The following is a 24427-nucleotide window of genomic DNA, read 5'->3' as shown; positions in this document are numbered from 1 at the left end:
GTATTTTGATAGGGATTGCATTGCATCTATAGATTGCCTTGGGCAGTATGGTCATTTTCACAATATTAATTCTTCCAATCTATGAATATGGCATTTTTCTCATCTGTTTGTATCATCTATGATTTCTTTCATCAGTGTTTTTTAGTTGTCCTTGTGGAGAATTTTCACCTTCTTGGTTAAGTATCTTCCTAGATATTTTACTTTTTTTTTTTGTAGCTATTGTGAATGGGATTGTGTTCTCAATTTTCTCAGCTTGATTGTCATCGGTATATCAAAATGCCATAGACGGTTTTGTTATCTTTTAAAAAGGAATCTAGAAAGTGTAGTAATTTTCAATTTCTGCTGTAACATGTTACAAATTAGCGGATTAAAAGACAAATGTGTTATCTCGCAGTTCTGGAGGTCAGAAGTCTGAAATGAGTCTATAAAATGGGGCTGAAATCAAGATGTTGGTAGAGCTGTGTTTTAGAAGCATTAGGGAAGAATCCCTTTCCTTGCCTTTTCCAGCTTCCAGAGGCCACCTGCTTTCTTTGGCTTGTTGGCCCTTTCTCCATCCTCAAATCCAGCTGCGGAGCATCTTCAAATCTCTCTCTCTGACCTTTGCTTCATTGACCCATTCTCTTGCTTCCATCTTTCCCTCATAACGATCCTTGTGACTACATTGGGTCTACTAGAAAAATTCAGGCTAATCTCCTATCAAGATCCTTAATGTAATCACATCTGCAGAGTTCCTTTTGCCGTCTGAAGGCTACATAACAAACACATGCATAGGTTCTGAGGATTAGGACATGGACATACTTGGATAATCATTCTGTCGAACACAGAAAAGATTAATTTGTTTTGTTTTAAAGTTTGTTCTTCAAACAATGAGCTGTTGGACTGACCACTTCTACTGTTTTTTAATTTATTGATTTCAGCTTTTACACTTTTTTGAGGTTAAATTTGTAGTTTTTTAAAAAAATATAAGTTTTTAGTAGAATGCTTAATTCAGTTAATCTTATTCTATTAAGGAAAGTGTTCAGGTGTACAAATTATCTTCTGTGTAGAATGTTAATTGTGTCCCATAGATTGTATATAGTACTTTCATTATTATTTTCTAGATATTCTCCAATTTTCTTTTCGATTTCTTCTTTGTTCAAGGAACCACTTAAAAATTAATTTTGAGCTTTTAATTGGTTGATTTTTGTTGTAATTGTTGTTTCTACATTAGTTTTATGTCATGGTAGTTATAGAGTACATTCTGCACATATCTACTTTAGCAAATACATTGTTACATACGTGTGTGCATGCACCCTATAATTGTATGTATCATGAGTATAAAATGATGTGCATTCTCTATTTGTGGAGTTTAAACATATTTGTTATTAGTTATTATTCAGATCCACTGTATCTTGGAGATAATGTCTACACTAGGTCATAACTTTTTATTTTTTATAGCGGCATAATGTTCCATTATATGGATGTACCATACTTCACTTAAATAGCCCTTATGGATAGATAATTGAATTGTGTCTAATATTTTAACAAAGCTGTAATGAAAAATTTTTATACATACCACTTTGTAACTGTGAAAGTATATCTGAATGATAAATGGTTTAATGTGGAAATTCTGAATCAAAGGCTACATGAGAGTATTATTTTTCTTCTTAGTCCCTTTCCTTTGCTCTGTTAATTCTCTTTAAATCGGACTTAATTATTTTATCTTCTGAATCACATCATCCATGCTTTCTTAACTTTTTTTGAGACTTCAAAGCCATTGCATTCTAAACTTTTTTCCTCTTTCCTCAGAAAATGTTCCTTCTTCCAAATGTACCCCAGCTTTCTTTTGGTGTTTTCTCTCCTCCTCCCAACCTTCCCCTTCACCCCACATTTTTGGCATAGTTCCCCTGCTATTTTCATTTGGGATATTTCACTTTGTGATTATTCATGGCCCCAAAATAATCTGCATTCAGTATCTTTAATTCTCCTATTTGCTTGTCGCAATTTTCATTATTGCCTATAATTATGTTGGGTGCAAGTAATATTTTAATGGCTGTGGGTGTACAATAAAATATTTGAATGTATTATTACATGTTAATTTCCTTTGCATTTAACTGTATTTCATCGATTTTTATTATATATGTTGTTCACATTTTAATGCTTCTGGAATCAGGATGTAATACTATTAACATGCAAATCAATATTATAGTACTTTATCTTTTTCCTAGAAAAAGATGTTTTTAAATAGTGAGGCTTACAATTGATGGTGTATTGAAACAAAGTAAACAAGGTATTTCCTGTCACACTGAATGTGTTGTCAAGCACAGTACATGTAAAACTTCCTAGATCCTTTTTAAGTTGGTCCAAAATTGAAATCCGTAATATGTGTTATAATTGTTCCCTATTTTAAGCATAGATGAATTCTATGTTTCTATTTTTTTCTTTTCATATCCTTGGGTTTTGCTGTGTGTGGGTGTGACACTTAACTGTCTTTCCAGAAATGTTTATCACTAAATCTTGAAAGAGGAACCATCCTTCCAGAAATGTTTATCACTAAATCCTGAAAGAAGAGTCTACAAATTTCCATATGATTTTGTAGGACTCTCAAAATGCTGTAACATCTCTTTCTGCAAAAATTTGTTGGAGTAAGGGGCATATCTGATAAAGACATTAGGTAAAAGACCTATGTATGCACACAACTGTTAACAATGAAAATTCAAGGAAGAAAGGCAAATTTGTAACATTAGAATTTCTATGTGGACCACATTTGGAAACCAGTGTTAATTTAATCCATACATAATATCAAAGGATGCTTTGGTGTGTGCTCATCTTCAAAGGAAGCATTCAGGAAAACATGACACAATAAGCCAAGACTCTAATAACCTCATATTCTGGAACTTCAGTAAAAACAGACCAGTACAATACTTTTATTCTATCTTTACAGCAACTTTTTCTGTAACCTTCTGCTTAGGCTAAATTAAACATATGTTCAAGTTTGGTTCTATAAATTAAATCTTTTTTTTATAAATGCAAAATCTATATATTATTTTTAAAACCTGTTTTACACATTAGAAATAAGACAGAACTAAATATTTATCGAGATAAGTTAGGGTAGTTTCTTGGCCATGAAGAAATAAGTTAGAAGCCGTTCTAAGTTTTGTTGTAAGAAGAAAAAATTGTACTATTCAAACTAAAATCTCCTGGAACACTGAAAAGACATGTCAATGTGAATATGGATCAAAGGCAAACTTTCAACCAAATAGATGCCAAAAAGTAAATTGTCTTCCTAAGACAGGAAGCTGGCCATTTTCTTTCCTTGCTGAACTTAAATTTTCCATGAACTATATACCATGTATTCGATCACACACAAACCCAAATAATAGGATCATACACTGTTTTCCTTTTTTTTTTTTTTTAAGAGATAGGATCTCGCTACATTGACCAGGCTGGATTCAAACTCCTGAGCTCAAGCGATCCTCTCACCTCAACCCCCCACCGAGTAGCTGGGACTACTTGTGTGTGCCACCATGCCCAGCTTTCATACACTCTTGTAAATACGTAAACATGAGACTCTGGGATTAGAAGTAAAACCTTCATGGAGATGAAGCTGAGGTAAACTGTTATTAGTGACACCTGACCTGCTCTTTTGTGTGACTCAGATTTTTACTAGTACTTTTGTAAAAAGGGAACAAGTTTCAAATAGAATAATTGCATGCCTTTTTAATGGTAATAATGGGCTATGTGGAGATATAAATAATTGGCTTATGAGAGACTAAAGATATAATGTTCTAAAATCTTTAAAAATTCGTAACTTCCAACTCCTTTGCAGGACTACAGTGCTATGGAAATAGACGTCTTATTCCCAGACACAACGTCTCCCATCCTGTCAGGTAATGAGACTGTCATCTACACATTACTTTCAGCAACAAATTTCTCTTTATTTGTTTCCTAGGTCCTAAAAGCCTGATCTCTTATTTGCCTTCTTGCATTTTATTCCATTGTACCCAGTACTCCTGATTTTCCAGAAACATGGGGTTGTGGGCACTGTGGATTGCATTGTAAATTCATGGAATTGAGTTAAATGATATGATTGTATTGGTTTAAGGCCCATCTTTTAAAAATTATCACGAAATATTTAGGTACACAAAAAGTACAGACTATATTAAATCAGCACTTATATTCCCATCACCACCCTAAGATATGAAACATTACTGACACGATTGAAGCAGCTCAACTTTTCTCCCCTGAGGAAATTCCTCAACAGTATTTGGTGCTTTTCTTTTCTATTCATTTATTCTTCCACTATATATGCCCCCATAAACATATATTTTTCATGCTTCAAATTTTAAATATCATATTCTTCTAAAACATTATTCTTTGTTCATCTGTGTTTCATCCGTATTTCACATGTAGCTCTAATTATTTTTTATTGCCACAGTATTCTGTTGTATGACTATCATATAAATCTATTATTTATGGATATTTAGATTGTTTCCAGGTTCTTACTACTTAAAAATAATGGTGCTATGAACTTTCCTCTTCACTATCTCACTGCATCAATGTGAGACTTGCTCTGGGATATGCACCTAGGAGAACCGTTAGATTGTAGGGTCTTCAACATTGCTAGATAGCCAGTTGCCTTCCAAAGTGGTTGTACCAATTTGTGCTCCTGTCAGCAGATCTGAGGCCCCACTGCTTCACATCCTGTGAGATTATAAGCCCTTGGTAAGCAGGGCATTAGCTTTTGGAATCCTCTGAGATGAGGATACATTCCTCTAACTAGTCCAAGTGCTAGTTACGCCCAGGGCATTTTTAGCTTGGCTCCATGTTTTTAGATTAATTTGTAGGTTTTGAGGTTTCATGAATTTGAAGCTAGTGTGAATTCAAACCCTAATGCCATGGGCAGGTAAGCTCATAGTCAGAATTCTCCGAGAGGTCTCTTTATTTATTTATTTTTTTGAGATGGAGTCTCGCTCTGTTGCCCAGGCTGCAGTGCAGTGGCGCAATCTTGGTTCACTGCAAGCTCTGCCTCCCGGGTTCATGCCATTCTCCTGCCTCAGCCTCCCGAGTAGCTGGGACTACAGGCGCCCACCACCATGCCTGGCTAATTTTTTGAATTTTTAGTAGAGACGGGGTTTCACTGGGTTAGCCAGGATGGTCTCGATCTCCTGACCTCGTGATCTGCCCGCCTCGGCCTCCTAAAGTGCTGGGATTACAGGCATGAGCCACCGCGTCCGGCCCAGAGAGGCCTTTTAAAAAATGTTTTAAAAATCAAAAGCACAGGCCAGGTCAGAAAGGCTCCTTGTGGTCTTCCTGGCCAGCAGATTTTTCTTTTCTTGTCTACCCTTGTGTTGAGTGTTGGTTATTAAAGAGCTTGAGCATTTCGTGCAGAGCTCAGTTGTAACTTCATGTTATCTGGGCTGAAGGCTTTGAGTGGCCATTAATATCTAAACTTGTTGATTGAGACTACTACCCTCCTCCCCACCACCCAGCCTCCTGCCCCAGAGTCATTTCAAGCTTCTGGTTTTTATTTTATTGGGAATGAGATTTCTTTCATTTTCTTGTTTAGGCCCTGTGGGGTAAGTTTTCCTTTTATTTTCTTGTGCCCTTAGCCATATATTTAATAGGGAAGAAGGTAAGTTCCTCTCTCTTTTCATAATTTTCTATGTAAATAACAACTAAAGGGAACACAGAGCATAAAAGTTTTGAGGTTGTATTTATTTCAATATAGAAGTCTTGTTTTCCAGATCTGCGGCGTCCAAGAGAACCTTCTGAATGATGGGAATGTTTTCTACTCTGTCCAGTGTGGCAGACCCTTGCCACATGTAGCTATTAAGCATTTGAAATGTGGCTGATATGTCTGATAAGCTAATTCTTAAATATTATTTAATTTTAATTAATTTAATTAAAATGGTCAGATACAATTAGTGGTTATTGTATTTGACAACACAGTTCTAAGTGGTAATATTCTTTGTCCCCTGGGTGGGTTTATGTACTGGTAAACCAGTGTTGTCTTGAAAATCTGATATTTTTGAGGATGTAAATATATTTGAGGATGAAATATTTGAGATGTGACTTCAGAATATATGTCACCACAGGCTGGGCATGGTGGCTCACACCTGTAACCTCAGCACTTTGGGAAGCTGAGGCAGGAGGGTCACCTGAGGCCAGGAGTTGGAGGCCAGCCTGGGCAACACACCAAGACTCTGTCTCTCTGTTTAAAAAAAAAATAGCCCGACATGGCGGTGTGCACCTGTTGTCCTAGCTACTCAGGAGGCTGAGTCAGGAGGACCACTTGAGCTCCAGGAGTTTGAAGGTGCAGTGAGCTACGACTGTGCCACTGCATTCCAGCCTGGGTGACACAACAAGACCCTATCTCTAAACAAACAAACAAACAAGGAATGTATGCCACCACAAAACTGTATAGCCCATTATTTTGATAATCAGGTATTTCTTGTCTGATTTGTCTTTCTGGGAATTTTCGAAGATCTACAGTGATCAAGTTTAAGTGCACATTCTTCCCATTGCCAGTTTCTGATCTGAAGTCAGAGAATCACTTTCTGAAAGCTTTTTCAAGAGTATTTATGACGTAATAAAGTGTGAAGAAATCCTGAGGATAAATAACAAGAAGCATAAATATATATATTTAGAATGCAACATAATATGCTTAAGATTATAATTTGGCGGCTGGGTGCAGTAGCTCATGCCTGTAATCCCAGCACTTTGGGAGGCCAAGGCAGGTGGATCACGAGGTTAGGAGATCGAGATCATCCTGGCTAACATAGTGAAACCCCATCTCTAATAAAAATTAGAGGCGCCCATGGTGGTGGGCGCCTGTAGTCCCAGCTACTCAGGAGGCTGAGGCAGGAGAACAGTGTAAGTAAACCCAGGAGGCAGAGCTTGCAGTGAGCCTAGATCACGCCACTGCACTCCAGCCTGGGTGACAGAGCAGCGAGACTGTCTCATAAAAAAAAAAGTACAATTTGGCCTATCTTTGAACTAAAAAGTTTACTGGTACCCTGAAAATATGTATAAGTAAAAACATGAATGCTTCATATGATTTATTAATAGCATTTTATGAAGAAAAAAAAAACCATACACAAAACCTCTCCAGGTATGGTGGCTCACACCTGTAATCCCAGCACTTTGGGAGGCTCAGATGGGTGGATCACCTGAGGCCAGCAGTTCGAGACCAGCCTGGCCAACATAGTGAAACCTTGTCTCTACTAAAAATATAAAAATTAGCTGCATGTGGTGGTGCATGCCTGTAGTCCCAGCTACTCAGGAGGTTGAGGCAGGAGAATTGCTTGAACTCAGGAGGCAGAGGTTGTAATGAGCTGAGATCGTGCCACTGCACTCCAGCTTAGGCGACAGAGTGAGACTCTGTCTCAAAAAAAAACAAGACAAAACAACAACAAAAAAAAACCCAAGCCTATTGCTCTAGACTTAGAGTGGGCTTACACTTTCAAAGTGCATTGTATTATACAAAATACCTCTCAAAAAAATTTTTTTTGGCCATAGGTAGAGATTAAGAAGGCTAAAACAAAAATGCATATATGAATTTTAATGATAACACATATATGCATATTTGAAAACAAGGCCACATAAGCCTGGCTGGCACATTGGGCCATTTTACTGGCTGGCCTTCAAAAATAAAGATTACAAAAAGTTTATCCACATACATTTTTTTATATCCCTGTATAAAATTGATGCCAACACGTTTGGCATTTTAGAAAGACACTCAAACAGATTCTGGAAAAAGAAATTGCTTCATGGGATGAACAGACTAGGTCGCAAATGAAAAAGCTAAACATTTGTTTTTTAAACCGCACCACAAATTTCCAGGTAAAACTGATTGAAACTTATGCTCAGAGATATTTTCACTGTACTTAGATGACTTGAAAATCTGTAAGAACCAAAGCCCCTAAATTCTACTGAACATACTTCAAACATTTTGCCTAGTGAAATTTTTTTTAATACTCTCAAAAAATTTTAAAAAGAAACAAATTTTCTCTGGAAAGGATTTTCAGCATCTTGAACATATATATTTTCTCAGAGTGTATGCAGCCCACTCTTCTCTTGATAATCTTCATAAAAACGTCTCAATGACTCAGGAATTCTAGGTGTCACAGTGCTCAAGGCCTGAGTGAAATGTCTTTTCATGATGAGATTGGCTTGAATGTCTTCTTCCAGAGCCAGAAGAGCTGCCTCTCTGCAGACGGCTACAATCTGAAATTTAAAAAAATAAGTAAATAAAAGGAGGTAGAAAACAATCAGTACTCTTTTAGAAACATAATATTCCAAATATTCATCTGTGGTACCTTCTACAACTAAATGCCCATTGCTAAAGTTTATCTGCAAGAATTAGTCCACTCAAGTTTTCAAAAGGATAAAAGGTAATCATATACAGAACATTCTGTTCTTTCCTTCATCCCAAAGCAACGTACTAAGTACTCAGAACCAGGAGTGCCAAAAGATATATAAGAAGCGGCATTTGCTTTTAAGGGCATTTGCTCTTAACTGTAAGGGTAGGTAGCTGTGCACGCACATATTTTTAACAAGGGATGGCAAAGGATGCATGTGTCTATGTGGTGGGGGGAGGCGGGAGCCAACAGTCAAGGGAGGGCAGAGGGGGGAGATATTCTGATAGAGTGAGGCCCTGCTCATCAACACACCGTGTCATAGCACAGAGTTTCCACATTCCTTTCAACCTTTGATGTATTACCAACATGTAAAAGCATTTCTTTATGTGTATCTCTTTAATGAGTTCTTAAATCTCAGGAATATCAGATAGGGTTGTCAACATTTACTTTGGAGAGCTGCATTAGAACAGAGAAGTGAATGCTGTTTACTCAGCCAGGAAAGCTGGAAGAATTGCAAAGAATCTGGGGAGGGGGCGGAATGGATGCAGAGGGAGGAGGGAGGAGGCAGTAGGAAAACGGAAGGGGAGGAAGGTTCAAGAATCCCGAAATGTGTTTTTAAGCTCTCTGGACTTCAGACAGCGGAAGCAGGCTGATGCCAGCGTCATTCTAAAGACACATTACGGTAGTGAAAAGAGCTTGTGGGATGAAAAGAGATATTGTGATTTTCAGGGCAACAGGGAAAACAGTGATTGATATTGACTGCGCCCTTATATCGGTAAATGAAAGGGCCAGCTGAAACACATTTGTCCAGCCATTCAGCGTATTTTCTCTGTTTGTTCACTCACTGAAAAGAGTTCCTCTGCTTATGCTGGGCTAATGGCTGCCAAAGCAGTTTAGTAGCTTTTTAGGGGATTTAGCAGCATGTTTAGGGAGCTTTCAAAAACATGCATAGATTTAGATGGCTTTGTCAAATTACGACAAAGTAACTATTAGTTCTGGGCTTCATTAATGAGCGCCGAAGTTAACTATAGTGGTTATGCATGTTAATGTTTTTCTGAAAAAAGAGGGTGGCTATCATCTTGTTGAAGGAAAAAACAAAACTTCAAGGGATTAGTAAAACCACTTTATCACATGTTCTGGTGCAAAAAGAGCTCTTTTGAAAACAAGAATGTGATAATTAATAAGCACAGTAAAAGCCTGTGAAATGCCCAGCATGGTAAACTGGCTATCCGATGGTTCCACTGTGTTCTAAGGGGACCTTGGAGATCTCTACAAAGGGAGGTGAAGGGACCAAGTGGGAAGAAGTCCCCACCCACAACCCTCTGAGCAGCACTTCTTTCATCTGGACAAGAATTTGAAGCAATGGTTGCAAGGCTAAAAAGTCTGAAGAATCACTGGAAGAGGCAAAGAGCACTACATTTCCTGCCAGGTGGCGGAGCTCTCTTTCTCTCTCCTGCATACCTCCCCCACCCCTCATAGCTGAGACTCCCTCAGAGAATATAGAGCCTGGCACACAATGGTTGGAAACATTTATTGAGCACCTACTATGTGAGTGGACAAATATTAATTACTGTACTATTTCATTTGCTATATGACTGATATCTCCCTGTTTTTGCACAGTGCAGTGATCTTGCTAATAGGGGTATGTGTAAAGTCTGATGGAAACACATCCAACAGAGTGGCCAGATGAGCATGTGTACCATGGTGGCCAGGGTGGGGGTTGGAAAAAGAGCAGGGTTGAGAAAAAGAGAGGTAACCAAAAGGCTGCCTGGAACCTCTCAAAGTTTCTGGGTTTTGATTCACATGGCCAGATGGGTGGTTTGCCCCGCTGGCACATCTGAGGAAGGGAACCAATTGTCAGATAGGCTTTCACTCTCAACACACAGTAATCAAACTGGCAGAAGAAGAAATGGTTGTACTCCTGTAATCACTGGAACCTCAGGGAGCCTAACACAGCATGGTAAATAAATGTCGGTAGTGGGAAATGTTACATCATTAGGGCCTAGAAGGCTGTCCTTAGGGTCAGTTCCCCTGGGCATTCCTCTTTGCAGATCCACTTTCTTTCCTTCACATTTGCTTCTATAGATTCTCTCTCTCTCTTTTTTTTTTTTTTTTTGAGACAGAGTCTCGTTCTGTCACCAGGCTGGAGTGCAGTGGCGCAATCTCGGCTCACTGCAACCTCTGCCTCCTGGGTTCAAGCGATTCTTCTGCCTCAGCCTCCTGAGTAGCTGGGACTACAGGCACGTGCCACCACACCCGGCTAGCTTTTTGTATTTTTAGTAGAGATGGGGTTTCACCATATTAGCCAGGATGGTCTCGATCTCCTGACCTCGTGATCCGCCCGCCTCGGCCTCTCAAAGTGCTGGGATTACAGGTGTGAGCCCCTGAGCCCAGCCTGCTTCTATAGATTTTTCTATGAGCTATAAATTGTCGTTTTGTGGTAGTAATTACATGGTAGTGACAAAGCAGGTATTAGTGATCAGTTATGGTCAGAGAAGTAGTGACCACCTGAAATGTGGATGTTTGTAACTTGGGGTCTCTAGTATATGTCAACATTTGGGAAAAATTTCCCTACTATATTTAGTACTCCCCTGACTCTTAATAAACAATTCCATCTAGCTTGGAGAACTATGAAACTGTGAGATATAGAAAACTTGGACAGAGTTTTGACCAGATTACTAATGGTTGGATTAGATAGGGATGACCTAGAGAACTTCTGAGAGTTAATGAAAAGAGAAACATGGGTACTCAAGGACCTCAATATGAACGTGTCTTCTTCTGTGTAGAGGAAGGAGTGCAGCTGTCTGTACGTCCTAGGGTGGGAGAAACACTGCCTGAATTCAACACTTGCTTCAATAAACATTACTGTTTCTTTTTATTTATAAAGGATGCTCTGAAGAACTAGTTAATAAGGTAATCTTCTTCTGCCACTCTTACTTTCCTATCACATTTACTTAGCAATATACCGCCAGTAACTGAGGGAAATGTAACCAGGACACTACAAATAATTAGCCAGTCATTCTTTTCTTTCATCAATCAACATCCACTGAATAGCTACTCTGTGCGATAACTATATTAAGCCAGGTGGAAGATCCAGGCATGTCTAAGATATAGCACCTGTCTTCCCCTGCTAGTGGATGCATGTAAGTTAAATGCCGTGTGTGCCATGGTATTAGAAGTACTTTCAGGGAGGCAAATGGAAAAGGCTTTAGTGTAGAGAGAAGGAATAAGTTACAGCTTTGGAACCCAAAGTGTGAAGAACAGAACTGAGACATGCATAGAGGTAAGGAAAAGGAATAAAATGAGTAGAGAAGCAGCAAGGTGGGAAGAAAGAAAACACGGATTACATTGAACTAGCCTCAGTAGACAGAATGGAGAAATTTTTTTTAAAAGAATAATTCTACCATCAAATATAACTAAAATTAACAATGATAGTGTTTTCAAAGTCATGTGGGCCACAATGACAGTGAAAGCTAGTCAATGCCAGTCCTCTCTAAAGCTCTAAACCAAATCCACAAGCAGCTGATGCACAAGCAGCTGACAGAGCGCCACTCCTAAAAGTTCCTTTTGTTTTATTTTTTCCTCATGAAAAGGCTTCTTAGTCGAAATTCCAAAAGCAAAAGCATTGACTGGATTATTGGTTCTTTTCTCCTACTCCGAATAAAAAGGTAGATTTGGAAACAGATGTATTCTTAGGATGTCCATGATGGCTGGTTTCTATTTGCTCTGGGAGCCACTTACTGTGGCATGAGTTCCAAGATATGACATAATATCTCCCAAGAAAAGTACAGCTCTCCTGCTCTTCTCATGGTCCATGCCAGCATTTCCGTTAAGAAATCAATGTGTTCAGAAGTATTCCATGGTCAAATAAGTTTTGGGCAACACTATACAGGTTGAGTATTCCTTATCTGAAATGCTTGGGACCAGACATGTTACAGATTTTGGAATATCTGCATTCTACTTACTGGTTGAACATTTGTAATCTGAAAATCTGAAATCCAAAATGCTCCAATGAGCATTTCCTTTGTGTGTTATGTTGGTACTCAAAAGTTTTGAATTTTGAATTTTGGAGCACGGACTTCAGATTAGTGATACTCAACCTGTATATATTCTGTTCCCCATGGTGCACAATAGTATTTTAAAGGTTTTACAAAGGCTACTAATGATGGTCAGTTTCATTTTCTCTAACCTCATGCAATGGTCTGAATGTTTTTCTCCAAAATGTATATGTTGAAACTTTATCTGCAATGCTACTAGTATTAAGAAGTGAGGTCTTTGGGAGGTGATTAGGTTGTGAGGGTTCTGTACTCACTGACAGAATTAGTACCCTTATAAAAGAAGCCTGATGGAGCTGGTTGGCCCCTTCCACCATGTGAGGACACAGCTAGAAGGTACGTCTATGAGGAATAGGCCCTCACCAGACACGAAATCTGTTGGCACCTTGACCTTGGACTTCCCAGTTTTCAGAAGTGTGAGCAATAAATTTGTATTATTTAAAAATTGCCCAGTCTAAGTTATTTTGTTATAGCAGCCAGAATGGACTATGACACTCATTGTTTCCCATAGAACTCTTCCCCTCCTATTTCTGGCAGAATATCTATAAATAGTTTAATGGTGATCTTTGGCACACACTTTGGGAGATACCAAACAACTCAATCAGGGCACATTATGGCTCTTGCTTATTAGCATAGCTTTTTACTTTTGCTCTCCCCTATTCCAAAATAGAAAAAGGAAGGGGGTGGAGGACAGAAACACAAGGAATAGACATACAGACATATTCCTTGTGTTTCTGAGAAGACGGGGAGAGGACCTGAGAGACAGAAGGAAGGCCAGTGTGTTTAATGGGTCAAAGGGCAGCAACAGTGGTAGCAGCCAAAGCACTTACTTGTGCTCTGGCTATGTAAATAGTCAAGGTATGTTTGCTGAACTGAATAGTTACTTAACTACAACTACATTTTCAAAAAGATGCATGCTATGTGCATCTTTCCCAGATTTGGCCAATCTACAGTATTTTTAGTTACTTATGTTTCATACGATCTAGATAAGCAGTCCCCAACCTTTTTAGCACCAGGGACTGGTTTCATGGAAGACAATTTTTCCATGGACAGGGGGTGGAGGAGTGCAGGTGGTTTCAGGATGAATCTCTTCCACCTCAGATCATCAGGCATTAGACTCTCATAAGCAGTGCACAGCCCAGATCCCTCACATGCACAGTTCACAATAGGGTTCCCACACCTATGAGAATCTAATGCTGCCGCTGATCTGACAGGAGGTGGAGCTCAGGTGGTAATGCCCACCTGCCCACTGCTCACCTCCTACTGTGTGGCCTGGTTCCTGACATGCCATGGACCAGTACTGCATGGCCTGGGGGTGGGAACCCCTGATCCAGATATCGTCAGGTCTTCTTAAGTTCTTAGAATGACGAGAAAGTAGATAACTAAAATTGTTTAATACTGTGATATATGTTCATCTCAAGCTATGTTTTCAGTTTGGAGCACTACTCTGCATTTAGTTCTTTCTGTGGAACTAATTTCTAACATAAATTAGAAATTCTAGCAAGAATACAACTATGCTTTTGTTATTTTTGAGAGATGCTTTCTTAGGTATCAAAATGTATCCCACAGGAACAGGAGCTTCTTTGTTGTATTGTCATAGAGAAAGAACTGCACTGGAATTGAGCACGACTTCAGAAAATTTACAAACAGTGCAGTAACATATAGTCATGTGTTGCTCAACAACAGGGATATGTTCTGAAAAGTGCATTGTTAGGTGCTTTCACTGTTGTGTAGACAGACTGTCCTTACACAAATCTAGATGGTAATAGCCCATTCCACACTAGGCTATAGGGTCTATCCTATTGCTCCTACACTACACACCTGTACAGCATGTTACTGAATACTGTAGGCAGGCAACTGTAACACAATGTAAGTATTTGTGTATCTAAACATAGAAAAGGTACAGCAAAAATATAATATTGTAATCTTATGGGACCACCATTATGCATCTGGTCCACTGTTGACTAAAATGTCATTATGTGGTGCATGACTGTATATTGTTTTGGAGGATTAGAATGGAATCTTTGCTAAAAAAAGAAAATTATGCAAATGGCGATTTATTGTCTCACTTGATGAAACTAAGATTATGGGATTTTCCTTTCTGTGTTAAGCTTTGGAAAAATGAGGTCTTTTCAGATAAATCTGTCAACATATCTCTCTATTTGGGAATGAATACTACAGAAACTGAGGGAAAAAACCTTTCAATTTAAACTAGGACCTTTCTCTTTACTAGCTATAAAGTTTATAGGAAAACCTAATAAGTATGTGTGTGTTTGTGTGTGTGTGTGTGTATCTACACTGAACCCAGGGACCACCACAAAGCTCATCACTCTGCTGGCATCACATTCAAAATGCAGATGGAGCTGGGTGTAGTGGTGTGGGCCTGTAGTCATGCCACTTCCTGGCTGAGATGGGAGAATCATCTGAACCCAGGAGTTCAAGGCCATGCTGGGCAACACTGCAAGACTCTGTCTCTAAAAAACAAAAAGCAAAAGTAGATAAACTCTGGAACAGTTTCAGTGATGGGGGAATTCAGCTGAATTTTTCCTATGAGGCCATACAGAACTCTGCTGAGTAGATGTATAGGTGAATAGACGAGTTTGAATCACAGACTGTCTGGAATGTTAAACTAACCCGTTTAGAGAGAAAACCTGGGTCGCTCAAGCTCCTTAACTTCTTTGGCAAAAAGGATTTTGGAAGCTTTCCCCTAATCCCTTCACCATCTTGTCCTCTTCCCCCATAGGCTGCAGACTACATCATAGAAATGAATTATTAGCCAACTACCAGGAAGATTGCTTTTGCTATTAGGCTGTAAAAACAAAAACGCTTTGGCCGGCTCTACAAATCTGAGTATCTAATCTTATTCAGTTTTGACTAAAAAATTGATACCCAACCAGCCTGGCCAACATGATGAAACCCCGTTTCTACTAAAAATACAAAAAATTAGCTGGGCGTGGTGGTGCATGCCTGTAATCCCAGCCACTTGGGAGGCTGAGGCAGGAGAATCACTTGAACCTGGGAGGCAGAGGTTGCAGTGAGCCAAGATCGTGCCATTGCACTCTGGCTTGGGCAACAAGAGTGAAGCCCCATCTCAGAAAAAAAAAAAGAAAAAAAAATTGATATCCAGGCTTTAGAATATATATGCACCTTTTTGCAAAGGTAAAAACAAAACATTATCTGTTTGTGAAAATGAGAAAATGAGACAAAAAACTAGCAGAGTGGGCCCAAGATCTCACTGTCAGAGCTAGACGAAGGCATGCCTTTGTTTCAGTGGCTATGACACTAATTTATTTGGTGCTAACATGTCACAAATTTTCTTTCCATTTGTTCAGCAGTAATAATAGATCTGACGATCGAATATCTGACAAAAACATAAAACAACAAAGGCAGGATCTCACAATGTGAAGAATTTAGGCATATTTGAAATGAATTCCTAAGACGTAGGAAAAGATTTTTAACGAAAATGTTTAGAAATCCTCATAGACACTGAATAAAATAGTAATTAGTTTCAAATGTGGGGAAAAAAGTTAGCAATGAAAGCAAAGGGACATGTAAGTATAAAGTTTCATGCTATGCTAGCTCTCTGAAAAAGCAGTTCCTTTATAACAACAATATAGCAATAACTGGATTACGCGAGACAGCTCCACTTGTGAGCAGTGTGGGGAAGCAACTCCACGGGATGAGAAGGCTCTTGACCATTGAACCTTGGGAAATTTAATTACCTCACTTTTAAATGCAAAAGGGCAAAAGAGGCAATTGTGCAGAATTCTGAATGCCATGAAGAATAAGAACAATGTCTTACTTCACTGTGGAAAAAAATGAAACCTCTTATACATTGCCTACGGTTCTTTCCCCCAATTCATGAGACAAGAAGAGTTTAAACAGGTGGCTCAGCTCAGCAAAACAGAAACAGGCGTATTGTGAAAATTAAAACCAACATGGTTTCTAAGCAAGCAGTAATAATTTTAAAAAATGACGTGATAAAGAGTAACAGTCAAGGCAAAGACTGTTTACCAAAAACTAATCAACAGGAAGGAAAAGCTGAAAACGTTGGGCCCTATTCTGGGTATTCATTCCCACTGTGCTTTAACTCTTCCCATGTTCTTTTCAGTTTCACACTAGTACTAGGGGCTTTTCTGGTGCGTTGACAGATTAGAAACCCAATTATAAATTTAAGCAGTTGCTTCCATTTCCAGATAAGACCTGGGCAGTGTCAGCATGTCCTTGCTATTGGCTGTAAACGGGTTACAATAATGACAACAGGCAAACATACCCATGAGAATGGCACGCAGGCGTGGGAAGAAGGGATGCTGCCCTAAGTGCGCCTGTGGAGTAGGGGAACTAAGAACCGCTCCCTACCAATAGGGATGCCGAAATTCTAACTTGACTTTCCCCACTACATTCCTAACTGCCTCTCAGAGATTCTCGATATCCTCAAAGAAAGGGCACCAAAGGTCCGAAGGTGACTTAAACAACCACCTAAATTCTGCTTGGATCCTGCCATTCCCTCCCCACACTTCTGGCAGGCACAGGGAACACTTGGATCTGTGGAGAAAATGAAGCCAGCACTTTAAAATGTGTCAGAAGATGAAAAGTAGTTCCTGATAGCTGAATTCGTTCACCTAGTTTAACCAGCATGTGGCAGGGCTAATTAAAAGTTCATAGGAAAACTACAACTGCATCCTAGAGATTGTAATTTAAGAGTACACACAAGGTCATGGCTATGCAGCAATTTCTTGTGTGAGTGAGGGAACTGCACAGTTCAGGCTACAGTATCAGACGGGACCATGCTGGAGGAGGGAGACACCCTCACGTCGTTTTTCTGCAGCTGCACACTGAATCCACGCATTGGCAGATGCTGTCTCTGGGCTCGGTCACGGCAGCTTGGCTGCTGCCCCCGCTGTTCTGCATGAAGCAAGCACGGCTTCCACTGAGGCCAAAATGTGCTTCTCAGCTTCTTTGTATTTCAAGGGTACTAAATAGCTTTAAATAATCTACCAAAAGAAATGGGCTGCAGTGCTTTAAAAAGTCTTAGGTATTTTCAAGAAAGTGGTTTTGTTAAAAGCATCTTCTGTCTGGAACACCTGTGACCTGTTGAGCTTAATTGGGCTGCAGCTGGCGATGATTGTGGTGCAGCCGCTGGAGGGCCCAGGCGCTGACATTGTGTTCCCTCTGCTCACCCGCCCTCTCGCTTTTCTTTTCACTTTCACAGCCTTGCGACCTCCTTCCTCTGTGTGTCTGAGGGATTAGGAACCCAGTAGAGAGTGATGTCCTGCTGTTTGCGAACACATGCACTGGAGGTGCTTCAAGGAGGAGGCTACCTGGGAGATTATGTGCTCATGTGGATGCAAGGGGAGGGCCCTTTACCCAGGCCCATTGAGACCTGATGAAAGGTGCTTGAATGGCCAGGCATGAAAGATGTGACTGAAGGGAGCACAGCAGGCTCCTGGCTGCAGAGCGGCAGATGGAAATCTGACTATCACAGGCACAAACAGCAAGGGGTGCCCCAAACTGCCAAGAAAGCAGCTCAGGGAGTAAAATGGCATTGGAGAAGGGAATTCAGAGGTAAAGCAAGCAGCACTTATTTTTAAAATGCCACTTCACTGAAAGCCATTTAAGCGGTGAGTAGAGAAGTGAGTACTTCAGAGGACAGATTTCAGATTTAAGGAATTACCTAACTTTTGCTCTTGGTCTAAATTCCCTTGAAGCGTCTGCAAAATAGGCTTCATGATAATTAATCCATCTGGGATTATGTTAAAGTCATACAATCTAGGATGCCATACATAAGAAAATAAAAATTTCTGTAAAGACGCACTCAAAGCTTAATGACATTAGAGAAGGGGAACACACTTGGTTGCTTAATTTTGCTGATTCAAAGTTGGTTTTGTTTGTTTGTTCTTGTTAAAGACAGGGTTGCTCTCTGTCACCTAGGCTGGAATGCAGTAGTTTGAACATGGGTCACTGCAGTCTCGCCCTCCTGGGCTCAAGTGATCCTCCAGCCTCAGCCTCCCAAGTAGCTAAGACTACAGGTGTGTGCCACCACGCCTGGCTTTTTTATGTTTTATAGAGATGAAGTCTTACCATGTTGTCCAGGCTGGTCTCTAACTTCTGGCCTCAAGTGGTCCTCCCCAGCTGGCCTCCCAAGTGTTGGGACTATAGGTGTGAGCCACCATGCCCGGCCTTAACGTTATCTTGAGGTCTTCGAAATATATAGCTAAAGTACATATTCAGTGTATAACCTTTCATTATAAACTTGCATGGTGAAGCCTAGGTTTTCCTTATTTTATTTTATTATTATACTTTAAGTTTTAGGGTACATGTACACAATGTGCAGGTTAGTTACATATGTATACATGTGCCATGCTGGTGTGCTGCACCCATTAACTTGCCATTTAGCATTAGGTATATCTCCTAATGCTATCCCTCCCCCTCCCCCCACCCCACAACAGTGCCCAGAGTATGATGTTCCCCTTCCTGTGTCCATGTGTTCTCATTGTTCAATTCCCACCTATGAGTGAGAACATGCAGTGTTTGGTTTTCTGTCCTTGCAATAGTTTACTGAGAATGATGATTTCCAATTTCATCCATGTCCCTACAAAGGACATGAACTCATCATTTTTTATGGCTGCATAGTATTCCATGGTGTATATGTGCCACATTTTCTTAATCCAGTCTATCATTCTTGGACATTTGGGTTGGTTCCAAGTCTTTGCTATTGTGAATAGTGCCGCAATAAACATACGTGTGCACGTGTCTTTATAGCAGCGTGATTAATAGTCCTTTGGGTATATACCCAGTAATGGGATGGCTGGGTCAAATGGTATTTCTAGTTCTATATCCCTGAGGAATCGCCACACTGACTTCCACAAGGGTTGAACTAGTTTACAGTCCACCAACAGTGTAAAAGTGTTCCTATTTCTCCACATCCTCTCCAGCACCTGTTGTTTCCTGACTTTTTAATGATTGCCATTCTAACTGGTGTGAGATGGTATCTCATTGTGGTTTTGATTTGCATTTCTCTGATGGCCAGTGATGGTAAGCATTTTTTCATGTGTTTTTTGGCTGCATAAATGTCTTCTTTTGAGAAGTGTCTGTTCATGTCCTTTGCCCACTTTTTGATGGGGTTGTTTGTTTTTTTCTTGTAAATTTGTTGGAGTTCATTGTAGATTCTGGATATTAGCCCTTTGTCAGATGAGTAGGTTGAGAAAATTTTCTCCCATTTTGTAGGTTGTCTGTTCACTCTGATGGTGGTTTCTTTTGCTGTGCAGAAGCTCTTTAGTTTAATCAGATCCCATTTGTCAATTTTGGCTTTTGTTGCCATTGCTTTTGGTGTTTTAGACATGAAGTCCTTGCCCATGCCTATGTCCTGAATGGTAATGCCTAGGTTTTCTTCTAGGGTTTTTATGGTTTTAGGTCTAACGTTTAAGTCTTTAATCCATCCTGAATTAATTTTTGTATAAGGTGTAAGGAAGAGATCCAGTTTCAGCTTTCTACATATGGCTAGCCAGTTTTCCCAGCACCATTTATTAAATAGGGAATCCTTTCCCCATTTCTTGTTTTTGTCAGGTTTGTCAAAGATCAGATAGTTGTAGATATGTGGTGTTATTTCTGAGGGCTCTGTTCTGTTCCATTGATCTATATCTCTGTTTTGGTACCAGTACCATGCTGTTTTGGTTACTGTAGCCTTGTAGTATAGTTTGAAGTCAGGTAGCGTGATGCCTCCAGCTTTGTTCTTTTGGCTTAGGATTGACTTGGTGATGCAGGCTCTTTTTTGGTTCCATATGAACTTTAAAGTAGTTTTTTCCAATTCTGTGAAGAAAGTCATTGGTAGTTTGATGGGGATGGCATTGAATCGATAAATTACCTTAGGCAGTATGGCCATTTTCACAATATTGATTCTTCCTACCATGAGCATGGAATGTTCTTCCATTTGTTTGTATCCTCTTTTATTTCATTGAGCAGTGGTTTGTAGTTCTCCTTGAAGAGGTCCTTCACGTCCCTTGTAAGTTGGATTCCTAGGTATTTTATTCTCTTTGAAGCAATTGTGAATGGGAGTTCACTCATGATTTGGCTCTCTGTTTGTCTGTTATTGGTGTATAAGAATGCTTGTGATTTTTGTACATTGATTTTGTATCCTGAGACTTCGCTGAAGTTGCTTACCAGCTTAAGGAGATTTTGAGCTGAGACAATGGGGTTTTCTAGATAGACAATGGGGTTTTCTAGATATACAATCATGTCATCTGCAAACAGGGACAATTTGACTTCCTCTTTTCCTAACTGAATACCCTTTATTTCCTTCTCCTGCCTAATTGCCCTGGCCAGAACTTCCAACACTATGTTGAATAGGAGTGGTGAGAGAGGGCATCCCTGTCTTGTGCCAGTTTTCAAAGGGAATGCTTCCAGTTTTTGCCCATTCAGTATGATATTGGCTGTGGGTTTGTCATAGATAGCTCTTATTATTTTGAGATACGTCCCATCAATACCTAATTTACTGAGAGTTTTTAGCATGAAGTGTTGTTGAATTTTGTCAAAGGCCTTTCCTGCGTCTATTGAGATAATCACGTGGTTTTTGTCTTTGCTTCTGTTTATATGCTGGATTACATTTATTGATTTGCATATATTGAACCAGCCTTGCATCCCAGGGATGAAGCGCACTTGATCATGGTGGATAAACTTTTTGATGTGCTGCTGGATTCGGTTTGCCAGTATTTTATTGAGGATTTTTGCATCAATGTTCATCAAGCATATTGGTCTAAAATTCTCTTTTTTTGTTGTGTCTCTGCCAGGCTTTGGTATGAGGATGATGCTGGCCTCATAAAATGAGTTAGGGAGGATTCCCTCTTTTTCTATTGATTGGATTAGTTTCAGAAGGAATGGTACCAGTTCCTCCTTGTACCTCTGGTAGAATTTGTCTGTGAATCCATCTGGTCCTGGACTCTTTTTGGTTGGTAAGCTATTGATTATTGCCACAATTTCAGAGCCTGTTATTGGTCTATTCAGAGATTCAACTTCTTCCTGGTTTAGTCTTGGGAGGGTGTATGTGTTGAGGAATGTATCCATTTCTTCTAGATTTTCTAGTTTATTTGCGTAGCGGTGTTTATAGTATTCTCTGATGGTAGTTTGTATTTCTGTGGGATCGGTGGTGATATCCCCTTTATCATTTTGTATTGCGTCTATTTGATTCTTCTCTCTTTTCTTCTTTATTAGTCTTGCTAGCGGTCTATCAATTTTGTTGATCCTTTCAAAAAACCAGCTCCTGGATTCATTAAATTTTTTGAAGGGTTTTTTGTGTCTCTATTTCCTTGAGTTCTGCTCTGATTTTAGTTATTTCTTGCCTTCTGCTAGCTTTTGAATGTGTTTGCTCTTGCTTTTCTAGTTCTTTTAATTGTGATGTTAGGGTGTCAATTTTGGATCTTTGCTGCTTTGTCTTGTGGGCATTTAGTGCTATAAATTTCCCTCTACACACTGCTTTGAATGTGTCCCAGAGATTCTGGTATGTTGTGTCTTTGTTCTCATTGGTTTCAAAGAACATCTTTATTTCTGCCTTCATTTCATTATGTACCCAGTAGTCATTCAGGAGCAGGTTGTTCAGTTTCCATGTAGTTGAGCGGTTTTGAGTGAGTTTCTTAATCCTGAGTTCTAGTTTGATTGCACTGTGGTCTGAGAGACAGTTTGTTATAATTTCTGTTCTTTTACATTTGCTGAGGAGAGCTTTACTTCCAACTATGTGGTCAATTTTGGAATAGGTGTGGTGTGGTGCTGAAAAAAATGTCTATTCTGTTGATTTGGGGTGGAGAGTTCTGTAGATGTCTATTAGGTCCGCTTGGTGCAGAGCTGAGTTCAATTCCTGGGTATCCTTGTTAACTTTCTGTCTTGTTGATCTGTCTAATGTTGACAGTGGGGTGTTAAAGTCTCCCATTATTATTGTGTGGGAGTCTCTCTTTGTACGTCACTCAGGACTTGCTTTATGAATCTGGGTTGCTCCTGTATTGGGTGCATATATATTTAGGATGGTTAGCTCTTCTTGTTGAATTGATCCCTTTACCATTATGTAATGGCCTTCTTTGTCTCTTTTGATCTTTGTTGGTTGAAAGTCTGTTTTATCAGAGACTAGGATTGCAACCCCTGCCTTTTTTTGTTTTCCATTTGCTTGGTAGATCTTCCTCCATCCTTTTATTTTGAGCCTATGTGTGTCTCTGCACATGAGATGGGTTTCCTGAATACAGCACACTGATGGGTCTTGACTGTTTATCCAATTTGCCAGTCTGTGTCTTTTAATTGGAGCATTTAGTCCATTTACATTTAAAGTTAATATTGTTATGTGTGAATTTGATCCTGTCATTATGATGTTAGCTGGTTATTTTGCTCATTACTTGACGCAGTTTCTTCCTAGCCTTGATGGTCTTTACAATTTGGCATGATTTTGCAGTGGCTGGTACTGGTTATTCCTTTCCATGTTTAGTGCTTCCTTCAGGAGCTCTTTTAGGGCAGGCCTGGTGGTGAAATCTCTCAGCATTTGCTTGTCTGTAAAGTATTTTATTTCTCCTTCACTTATGAAGCTTAGTTTGGCTGGATATGAAATTCTGGGTTGAAAATTCTTTTCTTTAAGAATGTTGAATATGGGCCTCCACTCTCTTCTGGCTTGTAAAGTTTCTGCCGAGAGATCCACTGTTAGTCTGATGGGCTTCCCTTTGTGGGTAACCCGACCTTTCTCTCTGGCTGCCCTTCACATTTTTTCCTTCATTTCAACTTTGGTGAATCTGACAATTATGTGTCTTGGAGTTGCTCTTCTCGAGGAGTATCTTTGTGGCGTTCTCTGTATTTCCTGAATCTGAATTTTGGCCTGCGTTGCTAGATTGGGGAAATTCTCCTGGATGATATCCTGCAGAGTGTTTTCCAACTTGGTTCCATTCTCCCTGTCACTTTCAGGTACACCAATCAGACGTAGATTTGGTCTTTTCACATAGTCCCATATTTCCAGGAGGCTTTGTTCGTTTCTTTTTATTCTTTTTTCTCTAAACTTCCCTTCTCGCTGCATTTCATTCATTTCATCTTCCATCACTGATACCCTTTCTTCCAGTTGATCGCATCGGCTCCTGAGGCTTCTGCATTTTTCACGTAGTTCTCGAGCCTTGGCTTTCAGCTCCATCAGCTCCTTTAAGCACTTCTCTGTATTGATTATTCTAGTTATACATTCGTCTAAATTTTTTTCAAAGTTTTTAACTTCTTTGCCTTTGGTTTGAATTTCCTCCTGTAGCTCAGAGTAGTTTGATCGTCTGAAGCCTTCTTCTCTCAACTCGTCACAGTCATTCTCCGTCCAGCTTTGTTCCGTTGCTGGTGAGGAACTGCGTTCCTTTGGAGGAGGAGAGGCGCTCTGCTTTTTAGAGTTTCCAGTTTTTCTGCTCTGTTTTTTCCCCATCTTTGTGGTTTTATCTACTTTTGGTCTTTGATGATGGTGATGTACAGATGGGTTTTTGGTGTGGATGTCCTTTCTGTTTGTTAGTTTTCCTTCTAACAGACAGGACCCTCAGCTGCTGGTCTGTTGGAGTTTGCTAGAGGTCCACTCCAGACCCTGTTTGCCTGGGTATCAACAGCGGTGGCTGCAGAACTGTGGATTTTCGTGAACCACGAATGCTGCTGTCTGATCGTTCCTCTGGAAGTTTTGTCTCAGAGGAGTTCCCGGCCGTGTGAGGTGTCAGTCTGCCCCTACTGGGGGTTGCCTCCCAGTTAGGCTGCTCGGGCGTCAGAGGTCAAGGACCCACTTGAGGAGGCAGTCTGCCCATTCTCAGATCTCCAGCTGCGTGCTGGGAGAACCACTGCTCTCCTCAAAGCTGTCAGACAGGGACATTTAAGTCTGCAGAGGTTACTGCTGTCTTTTTGTCTGTGCCCTGCCCCCAGAGGTGGAGCCTACAGAGGCAGGCAGGCCTCCTTGAGCTGTGGTGGGCTCTACCCAGTTTGAGCTTCCCGGCTGCTTTGTTTACCTAAGCAAGCCTGGGCAATGGCGGGTGCCCCTCCGCCAGCCTCACTGCC

General features: G+C 40.1%; 1 protein-coding gene across 3 annotated transcripts in view; it reads right to left on the bottom strand.

Moving 5' to 3' along the window:
* Window positions 1-2882: 2882 nt before the first annotated feature.
* AFG2A (AFG2 AAA ATPase homolog A) overlaps window positions 2883-24427 on the bottom strand; it is a 409783-nt gene continuing 388238 nt past the window's right edge. For all 3 annotated transcript variants that reach the window (XM_054554461.2, XM_009240302.4, XM_002815121.6), the window contains one exon: window positions 2883-8208. In XM_054554461.2, coding sequence (XP_054410436.1) covers window positions 8032-8208 — 177 coding nt within the window. In that variant the 3' untranslated portion in view covers window positions 2883-8031. The remainder of the gene's footprint in view (window positions 8209-24427) is intronic.

This window comes from Pongo abelii, chromosome 3, assembly GCF_028885655.2.
Source record: "Pongo abelii isolate AG06213 chromosome 3, NHGRI_mPonAbe1-v2.0_pri, whole genome shotgun sequence".
Lineage (NCBI taxonomy): Eukaryota > Metazoa > Chordata > Mammalia > Primates > Hominidae > Pongo > Pongo abelii.
Note: the sequence above shows the minus strand (reverse complement) of the source record. Positions and strands in the feature narration are given on the sequence as shown.